Raw genomic sequence first — 12,302 nt, forward strand, 5'->3', positions numbered from 1 at the left:
AATAAATATAGCATCGTTGAGGAAAACATTAAAAAATCTTTCAAATAAGAATTATAAAAAAACTACATATTTTCTTTAAAAATATTTTAAAATTACTATATTACGATTTATATTGAACTTTGTTATCTTTAATTTAAGCTAAAAATATTATTTTTGAAAATCTTTTATTCACCCTTATGTTTTAGACAATGAAATCTAATTTATTTGTAAACTATAAATCCTAATTCTCCTTTATGAACCCAAACTGATAAATAAGCTTGTTTAATTGTAAAACCTAAATCCCACTCCTCTTTAATAAACCCAAACCGATAAATAATCTTGTTTAATTATAAAATCTAAACTATAATGCAGATTTATAAACTCAACATCTAACCCTTATAATTGTAAAACCTACAACTGGCAAAACCAAAAATTAGGTTAATAGTTGAAAGATAATTTTTGAGAAATACCCCTTTTGATGTACCCCTTTTTAAAAATACACCAATTTTCTATCCATTTTAAAAATATTCCTTTTCAGATATGAAAATTTTTAAACTTGTATATAGTTTATAAGGTACATCTAGATCATCATTACTTTTGGGAGACTCAATACAAATATTTATAAAGTTTTAAAAAGGTTGTAAACGGCATTTATAAGACTTTTATACGGTTTTTATAAGGTTTAAAAAGTTTTTATATGTTTTTATTATTTATATACCCAAACCAACAAATAACCTGATTTAATTGTAAAATTAAAGTTTAAACCTTAATCCTCTTCTGTAAACAAAAATCGCCATATATTCTTGTTAATTATAAATTTTAAATCCCTATCTTATTAATAAACCAAATTGACATAACTAAAATTAGGTTATTTATTTAATTTTACTAATAATTTTTAATATATAATTTTTATAGTATTTATTTTATATATTTCCTTTTTCGATACGGTTAATAATATTTCTATTTTATCCAAATATTAACAAAATTAGTTACGACACGTGTCAACATCTTATCGTTTATAATTGACACGTGTCACGATCTTGTTAATGGCTGACTTTGAAAACCAAGGTTTATATAATAAGATATATATATTTTAAATACTCATTACAAACTATAATCTATTATTTATATATTTGTTTGTATAATCGATAATTAGTAAGTTTTTTTAACTTTTAAACAAATCATCTTTTTAGTTTTATTATGTATAATATAAAAAAGATCTTTCATATTCCTTTTTGAAAAACTTATTTATATAGGTTTAAATCTTAAAATTAAATGATAAAATGGTATAATTAATTTTTAAAATTAAATAATAAAATGAGGTGGATGATGATGTGGCTTAAGGAGAAGAGAGAAAAAGCTAACTTTATATATATAGATATTTTAATAAAGGGAAACCAAAACTGATAGTCAAAAAGTAAGACGAGGGAAAAGCTTTGAAGTTAAAGAGTAAATTGAGTCTAAATTGTCTAATAGTAGTAACAGAAGATTCAACTTAAGAACAATATAAGTAATTTAGAAGATAAAAATTGTATATGTATGATATACAAGACAAAAAAAAAAATACAGATTGATTGTCATATATATTGTCACTATTTGTCAGCTTTGTTTTTTTAGGTGGAGTATTATATTAGGGGGTCCTACTCCCTACTCAATGTTTCACATTCATTTATATATGATTTATGTGTAAAACATTATATATGTCCTCTCTCTTTTGATGTCTAATAATACTAGATGAAAGTTTGATTATGTCAAACAAGAAAGTTATCTCAGTTTTCTTACAAATAACTGAACTTACAAGTAATAAGAGTTAAACAATACACTTTTCTAACTCTCACCTTAGGCTTGGCCTCAATTATTCACAATTTTAACTAACATAGTTGCGTGTTAGACTATGATTAATGGTAGACTCTTAATTGTTTCTTAGAGATTTATATGGTTAAAATTAAATGATTAATAGTGATAAATGTTAAGAAACGTTCATAAGCAAGAGCTAAGAGCCGACATGTGTCTAATATTGATTGGACAAAGAACAAAGAAAAAATAAATTATTGTGCTTTATGTTATAAATTATATCTTATGTATGTTTTAAAATTTTTAATTTGCAATAAATATTAAGTTTTTTAAAATTAAAAATGTTAAATTTAATTTAATTTTTAAATAAATATTTTTTTGCTAAGAACCTCAAATTAAAAGCCTATCAATAAAAATATCCCAAAACTAAAAATTAAAATAAAACTCTGAACTTCCAAAATTAATAATAAACTAATCAAAATTTGTATTTTAACCCGAGTCACATCCTATAAAGAGAGTCCATCCATATACAGTAGATTTTGATGTGTAATTCGTCGTCATCTTTGGGCCAAAGGAACGAAGTAACTTAACCCGATACAGATCCACTGATAATAACAATAAAGGTCCAGTTTGGCCCATTTAGTGTAATAGATATATTTGGATCATCATATCAATTCATCATGTTATTTCGAAGCCATCAATCATGTTGTCTGTCATTGAGTGAAAAAATAGTTTACTTCAAAATCATACCTTATACCATCCAACACATTATCGTAACCGCACTACATGGAGATATGAGTTGTTTTGGTCAAATTTCACAGCAATACGTTTTGTATGTTGTGCATTCTAGTTAAGTCCTAACCTCGGAAAACCTAATATAAAACCCCCCGGGGAAATCTATAAATCTATTGGGTAATCCAGAAAAGAAAAAAACAAAATCACAATTCTTGAATCATGTAAGATCTTCCACATAATGCATTTGGGACAGCTAAGCATTATTTAAGATCAGAGGGAGAGAGATGCTTATTAGTGAGAGACGAATATTCACTCGAATAGATTTCAGATACCATCATATTTACTTATCTCTCTGTCCTTTTTTTTTCTTTTTTTTTTGATTTGGCATTTATAAAGCAAAATAACATATATACATATAAATAAGGAGGTTGTGTTGGCGTATTGATTTGAGTTTAGTTTATACGGATCTACAAGTAAGTAAGCCAGATATAATTCGAAGTAATAATCAAAACGATAGTATATGATACGTAACGAAAAACTATTTGTTCTATTGACCGACATTAATAACAAAGTCAAATGTTTTGTCTTGAGGAGTACGTACGTACATAATATAACCTGACTGACTCTATAATCATTCATCATTGTCGAAAGTCGAAACCTTATTAGCATTTTGCGTTTTCTTATATATCGAGAAACTGAAGTTAGTGCGCATGAATGATCCACCATGTACACAAAATTAGACTAATTATATGTTAATAAAATGATTTAAAATGGTCTATCAAAACAAATATCATGGAGTGAGCCATATATATATATATATATATATATATATATATCCAAATCAAAATCAAAGTTATTTAAGTCACGAAGCCAAATTCGTTGGCCGCTTCTCCAAAGAATATGTCTCGTTACGTTAGTAATAGCATTGACGACATCTTTTAACTAACCACAATGGCACGCACAATTTGTACTCCCCAGATACAACTACATAACCACCATTTAGAAATTTTAAATTCGTACATATAACATATGTATTTCCTATGATAACCACTCAATATTGTAATATATTTATATATGATAAACGGTCAATATAAAACATATATTCTTAAAAAATAAATAATATAGATTTCGAGAAAGATTGTTTTTTTTGGATCTACAAAATAGTTTCGAAAAAAATATAAATATATTAGGAAACAAGTAAATATAAAATATAAAAACAAGAGAAAGAGATGGAATTAGAAGAATATGCTAAAATAAGTGAAATATTTGATGCTTTCTAGTTTTATATGTCTCTCTCTCTCTGCCTCACAAACAAAAAAAGAGAGGATATTCCCATTTCTTTAAAATTTTCTTCTTCTTCAGATTCCTTCTTCGATCCTCCCGTCCCATAAAATTAAAAGTATTTTTTTTTCTCTCTGCTCTGACGTTTGCTGTGTTTAATCGACTTATAACAGAGACACCCCAAATCCTCAGAATTTTTTTTTATTAATTTATAAAAAACAAAACAAAAAAAAGAGCCATGACCTGTTCTTCCCTCTCTATAAATCTTTCTCTATGTCCTCCTCCTTCTTTGCTTCCTAGCGCGACCATCATCAACACTTGTTCTTTTTCTGCTACCACTTTTCCTTCAAGGTGCTCTTTTGTTTCCTTTGGGTGTCACCGGAGGATACCCATTAGCTTCGTTCGCAAGAAACCTAACTTCTTCTGTGGAGATATTACAAGGGAAGCTGTTTCCACTTCTGCTTCTGGGTCTAACGATATGACTCTTACTCAAGCTCGGGAAGATGACGAATCGGAGATTGAAGCTCCCCTCCTCGATCCTGAGTCTCTCTCCAAGCCCAGGAGAATTGCTCTCTTCGTTGAGCCTTCCCCGTTTGCGTAAGTCTTTATTGTGGTCTTTTTTTTTTGTCTGTTTTGTGTTCGACGAAATGCCTCTGTGAAAACGGTTTGTGCTCAATTCTTTCTTGTGGTTGACTTTCCTGTAATGTTAGTAAAACCAATTTCATATCCGGTGTTGAGTTCAAACTATTCAGATTTGGTTGTGTGAAGAGTATCCCTGGATTCTCGGAATCATTGAATCAAAAGCTTTTTTTTTTTTTTTTTTTTATGTCATTGTTTTAATTGATTTTGTATATTGATTTCACAGCTATGTCTCCGGATACAAAAACAGATTCCAGAATTTCATTAGGTATCTGCGTGAAATGGGAGACGAGGTTTGTTCTTTTCTTCTTAAATTTAAGTATCTTCTAATTCAAGTATCACTTTAGTACCTAATACTTAACGAACTGTTTCCAGAATTAGAATTACTTGTAAAGTGAAAACTACCCCATCTCTTTACCTGATTTAACTGTTTTGCTTCATAGGTTATAGTCGTTACCACACATGAAGGTGTTCCTGATGAGTTTTACGGAGCCAAAGTCATTGGATCAAGAAGGTAACAACATTTTTCTCAACTGAAATATCACTTTATGCTCTTCATTTGGTAGTTATTGCTGATTTCTCGTTCCTGTTCTGCAGCTTCCCTTGTCCTTATTACCAAAAGGTTCCCCTTTCACTTGCGCTTAGTCCAAGAATCATCTCTGAAATTGCACGGTTTAAGCCTGACATTATACACGCTTCATCTCCCGGGATAATGGTAAAGTCCTTGAGAAATCTCATCACTAAAACATTAGCACAACAGTGAAGTTGAATCCACAACTTGACCTTTTTAGTAATTTTAGCTGACTCAATTTCTTTAGGTTTTTGGTGCTCTGGCAATAGCAAAAATGCTATCTGTACCTATAGTAATGTCTTACCACACACACGTCCCTGTGTAAGTTTCTTTATCTGCCTCATTTCAATTGTTGTTGGATATTTTTTGGCTTATAGCTCTTGAATTATTGAGATGATTCTAAAGATTGCGTTGATGTGCAGATACATCCCAAGATACACTTTTAGTTGGTTGGTAAAACCCATGTGGTCTATAATAAGTATGTAAAATCCGCTTCTTAAATTTCGAAATTTTCTTCTTCTTAAAATCTGGTTATTGTCTTGTACTATGTAACTAAAATTGAATAAGCTTTTATCAGGATTCCTTCACAGAGCGGCTGATCTTACATTAGTTCCTTCCGCTGCCATTGGAAAAGATCTTATAGCAGCTGGTGCAACTGCAGGTGAAGAAAGATAAAACATTACATTGTTCGACAAACTTTTTGTGATTGTTTAAAAACTAACATTTTCTTCTTCTTTTTCATATTTTGAAGCTAATCAACTTCGACTTTGGAACAAGGGTGTTGATTCAGAAAGCTTCAATCCCCGTTTCCGTTCTCAAGAAATGCGTATAAGACTGAGGCAAGAAAATAATAAACTTTTCTTTTGTAAATTATATTACATTGATACTTTCCCAGCTAATTTTAAAGTTAATTGCCTTGCTATTAACAGTAATGGCGAACCAGAAAAGCCACTAGTGATCCATGTAGGCCGTATTGGCGTAGAAAAGAGTTTGGAGCTTCTAAAAAGGTTAGATTTTTGTAGCTTTATACTGAACTCACTCCCTTTATGTAGTGTATCCATCCAAATCTGAAATTGAGAAATCTGTGTGCAGTGTAATGGACAAATTACCTGAAGCTCGGATTGCTTTCATTGGAGATGGACCATACAAGTACTAATTTTGTTAAAAGATTGGTCATACTGTTAGCTGGATATTTCTAGACAACAACATTGTAATTTTTGTTTATCTATTTGGTTTTCTTAAAGAGAGGATCTTGAGAAGTTGTTTACCGGAATGCCAGCGGTTTTCACTGGAATGTTACAAGGCGATGAACTCTCCCAAGCTTACGCAAGCGGAGATGTGTTTGTGATGCCATCAGAGTCAGAGACCCTTGGTCTTGTGGTTCTTGAGGCAATGGCGTCAGGACTTCCTGTTGTTGCGGCCCGTGCCGGTGGAATCCCTGATATAATCCCTGAAGACCAGGTCAGTGAAGTATCCGGATTAGATTTTGCTGTCACACCAAATCATTGCACATATAAATTTTGATGATGTTCTTATGGGAGAACCAAAGTACTTTAAGGTGATATTGAGATTTATGATTCTGATGTTTGTCCCCCTTAAATTATGATGTTTCTAGGAGGGAAAAACCGGGTTTCTGTTCAACCCTGGAGATGTGGAAGACTGCGTGACAAAGCTGAGAACTTTATTGCACGACAGTGAAATAAGAGAAGTCATTGGAAAAGCGGCAAGAGAAGAGACTGAGAAATATGACTGGAGAGCAGCAACGACGAAGATACGCAATGAACAGTACAGTGCAGCGATTTGGTTCTGGAGGAAAAAGAAAGTTCAGGTTTTGGGACCAATCAATTGGTTGATTAAACGGCTGTTCCCAGTGCCGGAAGTTAACGTGTAGGATATATATAATATAAGCAATGAAGATGTGATCGTTTATGGTTTCTTTTGCTGAAAATCGTCTGTTTCGTGGGTGTTCTATCTTACACACTTTGGATTTGCTTATATGTATAAGTTAATGGAAAGGTTGACGTTGTAAATTGTAAGATATGTGTCTATATATGTCTAGTAGTGGGTTTAAAACCTGGTTTGGACTTTGGCCTTTAGTGATTAATGATTTACTGTTTGTATTTAATAAATGATATACCTTACGTACTAAAAGTCTTAAAAAGTATTGTTTTTGATAATAATAAACGAGAATATCATTGTAACGAATTGGACCAATTTAAACCGGATCGTTGAGAGCCACAACAACGGCGTGGTTGTGCTTGAGCTCCGTTTTCTCATCCCCATCAGAAAATTCATAAGTGAAGATGAAACCAAAAAAAAAAAGATGAAACCAAAACGTGTGTGCGTACGTACAAAGGTCGGTCGTTATAAGTCGCTGGAGGCACCATCCTAACAATAGGCCCATTAATCGCTAATAAATTGGGCCTTTTGTTACCAGTGGACAACTTACAAGCATGGGCTAGGTCCCATTACTACTCCTTTGCCTCCCCAAAACAATACGATTTAAGATAGTCCTCCAAGGTCAATTATTTTGTCGGATATTTGTTACTCTGATTTTTTAGTTTTATTATAAAGTATTATATCCTCTCTAAAGTAATCAAGAAATAAACTGATTACTAAAAGATTTGTTAATTGGGAAGAAAAGAGAAAAAGCTCACACCATTATCGAATTGAAAAAGACGGGATTTTGTACATTAATACAGTCACATTAAGAACGTGCCCAGTGAAAGGATACAACAAAGACCAGTATGACTCTCGTAAGACGCCGTCGCTTCACAACTCTTGGATATTATCTAAAAATCTGTTGATAAATCTCAACCGTTGAAAGTGCCATGTCATCAATCAAGTTCCTTCCTCTTATCAACTTATAGATATTTATTATTTTTTGGTCATTATCAATCAAGAAGAAGACCAGGTACAAACGACGTCGCTTTCAACACTCGTAACTGACTTGTGATACGTATTGCATAAACTCGGCATCGTTCTCAATCCCAGCCATAGTCTCCGGTGCCAAAACTACTTCCAGATCTACGCTTCCGTTCCCTTCTCTACCTGGGAACGCCGATATCTTCCCGTCGAATTTGTTCGCTCCGCCGCTCCTCACCGCTAGTGGCTTTCCCCATCCGAAATCGTTGTCGTACATTGGGAATCTCGGCGAGCTCCCCATCGTAATCGAAGCTCCATCTGGATTCCCCAGAGGGAACATCCTCGGATCGCTTTCCCAAGCAGCGATTCCACGGCGTACCGTCGCATCGTCGTGCGCCACCACGTTTCTGTGTAATTGTTCGGCGGACCACCGGAGATCTTTGCTTAGCAGATCACCCGCGGACGCCATCGTCGGTATGCTCTGTATCGCGTTTCCGAAGTAGTAAGGATCCATCTTGGGCTCAAGCCTGTGCCGGCAATTAACCGCCATTCGAAACGTCGTCGTCTTGCTCGGATCGAGGTTCCTCGCTCGCGTAACGGATCGCCATAGCTGAGCGCTGAGAGACTGAAACGACGAAATCTCAGCCGTTCGATCATGATTCTTCTTATCCGATTTCAAATAACTCTCCAGAACGGCGGTCGTTATATCCCCGTTACCGTTACATTTCTTAGCGTCGTTGCCAGCGGCGGTTTCGATTCCGTTGACCCTGTAGTTGGACCTCTGTTTGAGTTTGGAAATGGCATCTCGGGTGAAATGAAAAATTCTCTCCCGGAGAGGCTGATCGGCGTCGAAAGTGACGCGTGGACCACCGGGAGGGACTCGTAGAACAGCCGGAGAATCGAAGACGGTGTGACGGGAGAAATCCGGGAGGTGTTTGATCTTACAGGCGCCGCTAGTGACGTCAGCGAAGGTGTTGAAGAAATGCCAGAAGGAGGTGCCGTCGGTAACGGAATGATTGACGGTGCAGCCGATGAAAATACCGTCGTGGAGCTCCGTCACTTGAACAGCAGCGAGAGGCTTGTGGTGGCCGTTGTAACTAACGAGACGCTCGAAGACGAAAAACTCGCGGAAGAGAAGGGGAACGTCTTTACCCGGGAGGAGAACGTCGGAGACTTTGACGCGTTTGGCAGAGGCGGCGACGAAATCAACGCCGGCGTCGTTGCAGACGATGTAAATGTGACCGGCGGGGCAGGTGGAGAAACGGCCGGCTAAAGGAGGGAAGAGAGAGAGGGTGGAGGAGAGAGAACGGCGGAGAGAGGAGACGAGGTGGTCGAAGGAGAAGGAAGAAGAAGGAGGGCGCGTGAGGAGGACGCCTTTCTGAATGTAGTGGCAAGAGAGCATAGGGAGATCGGAGACGGAGAGACGGAGATCGGAGACAGTGGACTTCTTCTCCGGATGCACTACGCATTTTGAAATTTCGGTTACTGAACTGTTAGGCATTTTGTTTTTTTAATTTAACTATTTTGAGATGAGAGGATTTGTGCCTTGTGCGAGGAGGAGTAGAGAGAGACTTATGGGGGAAAAGGGTTTTTATAGTAACTAGTGTGTGTGTCGTCGGACCTGTATCTGTTTGAGATTCATGAACTTGAGTGGTTACTTCCTTTTTTATTTCTTGTCCTTTTCTTCTAGTTTTTTTTTTCCGATCTTTTTAATAATGATTTCTTTAAAAATATATTTGTATAAAAACTATATAAAAGTTTCGGTGATATTATTTATGTTATTAACTTGATTCAATAATATTTTTCTTAAAAAAAAAAAACAAATACCATCGCACATTCTTATACCTCAATTAATTAGAAGTATTATATATATTTTTCATCATGCAAAAACCTAAATGGCTGTTTGGTTTATTATAGAAAGTGTTAACTTCGCTTCAAGAGCAGAATGTTTTGTTTGATACGTTTTTTTATAACTGTTTTTCAAGATAACTGACAGTGATCACAATTGTAATTGTCAATTAAATCTTCCAATTGTATGAATTAAATCCATACTAGCACATCTGTGACACATCTAAAACCATTGCACTATATACATACAGAAGTAGAGTATATAGAAGAAAGAAAGAAGAAAAAAAAGATGGAGAGGACGTGTTTGGTCGGAAGGACAGATCGCCTCCATGGGAAACAGATGGAGAGCGTTGATAAGACCTCTCTTCTCTTCTGTTTCTTTTTTTTTCTTTTTCTGTTCACAAAATCTAATCTTCTGAGTTCTCTCTGACAATACAAAATCTCATAGGAAACTAAAGAAGTCTTTGCCTTTTCACTTTGTTTCTATTTCATAGATCCCAAGATTTTTTGTATTGTATGGGGAACATAAGCAAGCTCTCTCTTCTCTAAAATAAATTGGCCATAACTATTTGTCTATTTTTGTCTACGATTTGTTGTTTACTGAATATAATGAAGTTGATTGTTCACAATTTTTTTTTTATCACTAATTAACTTTCTCAATTTTAGTTAATTTTAATCATATACTACTCTATATTCCAATGGTTATTAAAATGGTGTAAAAAGTTGGAATTTGATACTTTCTTTTTTAACTTCTACGCACTTATTTTAAATAACTCGATCTGGATTTACATAATAATGTCTTATCAGCTGAGAATCACATTAAGAAATTAACATGGACAAGTTATACTCCTTATAAAGTTAATAATATTAGTAATCCAGGAATAATATGTGACATCAAATGCGCAAACGTGTCTGTCGCATTGATTATAAGTTGGTCATTTCAAAGAACAAATGCATTTAATTACATAATTATAGTATCATATATACATACATACTAGTATGTTCCATTATTATTATTATTAACTCAGATATAACATGAAACATGGTCATTTATTATTTCTTCCCCCGACTACAATACATTTTCGTCTCCTATAATTGTAATAATTATTGATTTTTAAGGAAATAAATAAATTAGTACCTATAGTATTCAACTGCATTTCTCATAAAATAAAATAAAGTATTCCTAATCATTGGTTATTCTCCAGTCTGATTCGTTTCTGACAGCAACAATTAGTTATAATCCCTTCATATGGTCATTAATAATGATGATCAAAATTAAACGAACAACAAAAACAATGAGGAAAATGATTGATACTATAGTCAAATAACGTTAATAATTTTGTCTGGATTTTACTAATAAGTGTATCTTTACAATTCTTTTTTTTTTTGACACCACACATTTAATTTATACAACACTATTATATTTAAATAAAAAAAATCATTGTAAAATGAAAACGAATTGATTACAGTATATGTAGGTAAAAGATGAAAAGTTTGGAATATAGTTCTTGTTTTACATTAGCGGCACTAAGGGATTGTTTAGTAAAGGCAATCAAAAGCAGAATAGATATGATTATAGTATGAGAAAATAATATCCATGTTTACTGTATAGTGAGGAAAATATATAATTAGGATGGAGGCTGTAGTGTAGGGTATATAGTATTATACTAAACTCATTACAGTAACCAAATTGTAAAATTGCAACATCTTCCACTTTTGCTAGATTATATAAAGTTACCCCACCAGTTTACTCGTAATCTCGTATGGCCTATGAGTACTCCACTAAGCTAGACACATCCTAATCTTTTATATTTTGCAAATCCAAAACCCTTTTTATTTTGCTGTAAAAATCAATAAAAGTTAGGTTTCTAGAAATATTATAGTTATCAGTTTAATCGTTTGGTTACAACAACAAAATAAATTTGTAGAAAAAGTTCGAGGTTTTGGTCTTTAGTTCCTAAAACTTGGTTAATGTTTTCGTACCGTCAATTTTTTTTATTTTTTTTTATTTTACTTTTAGTGGGTGTTATTGGATACTGGATTTTAATAGAGTCTAACTCTAACTCAAATCTAGTGTTATTTAATAAAGGGTTGCCACATTATTACAACCTGTACTTATTCTATTCTCAGTATTTCAACATGTACTTTTGATCTCTTCATAAAACAACACAAACTTGATTTATTCTGCATAAATCAACTTATACTTTTAAAACCATCTAAAACAGTACCTCTCCAATTGAGATAGATAATCACGATTACTAAACCCGATTAAACCATTAATCACGATTACTCATTGCGTTTCACCCTAATCCAAGTCTCAACAACACCATATAACCACGTAGCTTTGGGAGAAACATCTACGGTTCCTCATAATTGGGGAAAATAAATTTTGGGATCTATCGTAAGGATTTAGGAAGTTACGAGATGCATATTAGTCCTTTGCTATGCGAAAGTGTTACAGATTTCAATCCGAAAAGCAACGCAAGTGATGAAGCTGCTTATGGTTCTGAGAAAGTCATGAATGGAGAAGACAATGAAAATTCTTGTGATGAGGCTGGTGATGGTCGTGATGAGGCTGGTGATGACGATA

General features: G+C 33.7%; 3 protein-coding genes across 3 annotated transcripts in view; 2 read left to right on the forward strand and 1 right to left on the reverse strand.

Moving 5' to 3' along the window:
• Positions 1-3,830: 3,830 nt before the first annotated feature.
• Positions 3,831-7,140, forward strand: LOC17881635 (sulfoquinovosyl transferase SQD2). Its single transcript, XM_006287472.2, has 12 exons — positions 3,831-4,386; positions 4,655-4,721; positions 4,872-4,942; positions 5,026-5,143; positions 5,247-5,320; positions 5,422-5,477; positions 5,577-5,660; positions 5,751-5,838; positions 5,929-6,006; positions 6,092-6,148; positions 6,244-6,460; positions 6,615-7,140. Exons 1-12 carry the CDS (start codon positions 4,028-4,030, stop codon positions 6,888-6,890), a joined length of 1,545 nt encoding a protein of 514 aa, XP_006287534.1. The 5' UTR covers positions 3,831-4,027; the 3' UTR covers positions 6,891-7,140.
• A 498-nt stretch (positions 7,141-7,638) lies between these two features.
• Positions 7,639-9,591, reverse strand: LOC17881747 (uncharacterized acetyltransferase At3g50280). Its single transcript, XM_006287589.2, has one exon. The coding sequence runs from the start codon at positions 9,363-9,365 to the stop codon at positions 7,932-7,934; it is 1,434 nt and encodes a 477-aa protein (XP_006287651.1). The 5' UTR covers positions 9,366-9,591; the 3' UTR covers positions 7,639-7,931.
• Positions 9,592-12,136: 2,545 nt separating this feature from the next.
• LOC111830219 overlaps positions 12,137-12,302 on the forward strand; it is a 3,326-nt gene continuing 3,160 nt past the window's right edge. Inside the window, exon 1 of the mRNA XM_023781824.1 lies at positions 12,137-12,290. Within this exon, the coding sequence (XP_023637592.1) occupies positions 12,137-12,290 (154 nt within the window). The remainder of the gene's footprint in view (positions 12,291-12,302) is intronic.

This window comes from Capsella rubella, unplaced genomic scaffold, assembly GCF_000375325.1.
Source record: "Capsella rubella cultivar Monte Gargano unplaced genomic scaffold, Caprub1_0 scaffold_6, whole genome shotgun sequence".
Lineage (NCBI taxonomy): Eukaryota > Viridiplantae > Streptophyta > Magnoliopsida > Brassicales > Brassicaceae > Capsella > Capsella rubella.

Coding starts and splice junctions, on each gene's coding strand:
- LOC17881635 (XM_006287472.2), top strand. CDS start 4,028: ATGACCTGTTCTTCCCTCTCTATAAATCTTTCTCTATGTCCTCCTCCT. Junction 4,387..4,654: donor GTTGAGCCTTCCCCGTTTGC/GTAAGTCTTTAT, acceptor TTGATTTCACAG/CTATGTCTCCGGATACAAAA. Junction 6,461..6,614: donor ATATAATCCCTGAAGACCAG/GTCAGTGAAGTA, acceptor TGATGTTTCTAG/GAGGGAAAAACCGGGTTTCT.
- LOC17881747 (XM_006287589.2), bottom strand. CDS start 9,365: ATGCCTAACAGTTCAGTAACCGAAATTTCAAAATGCGTAGTGCATCCG.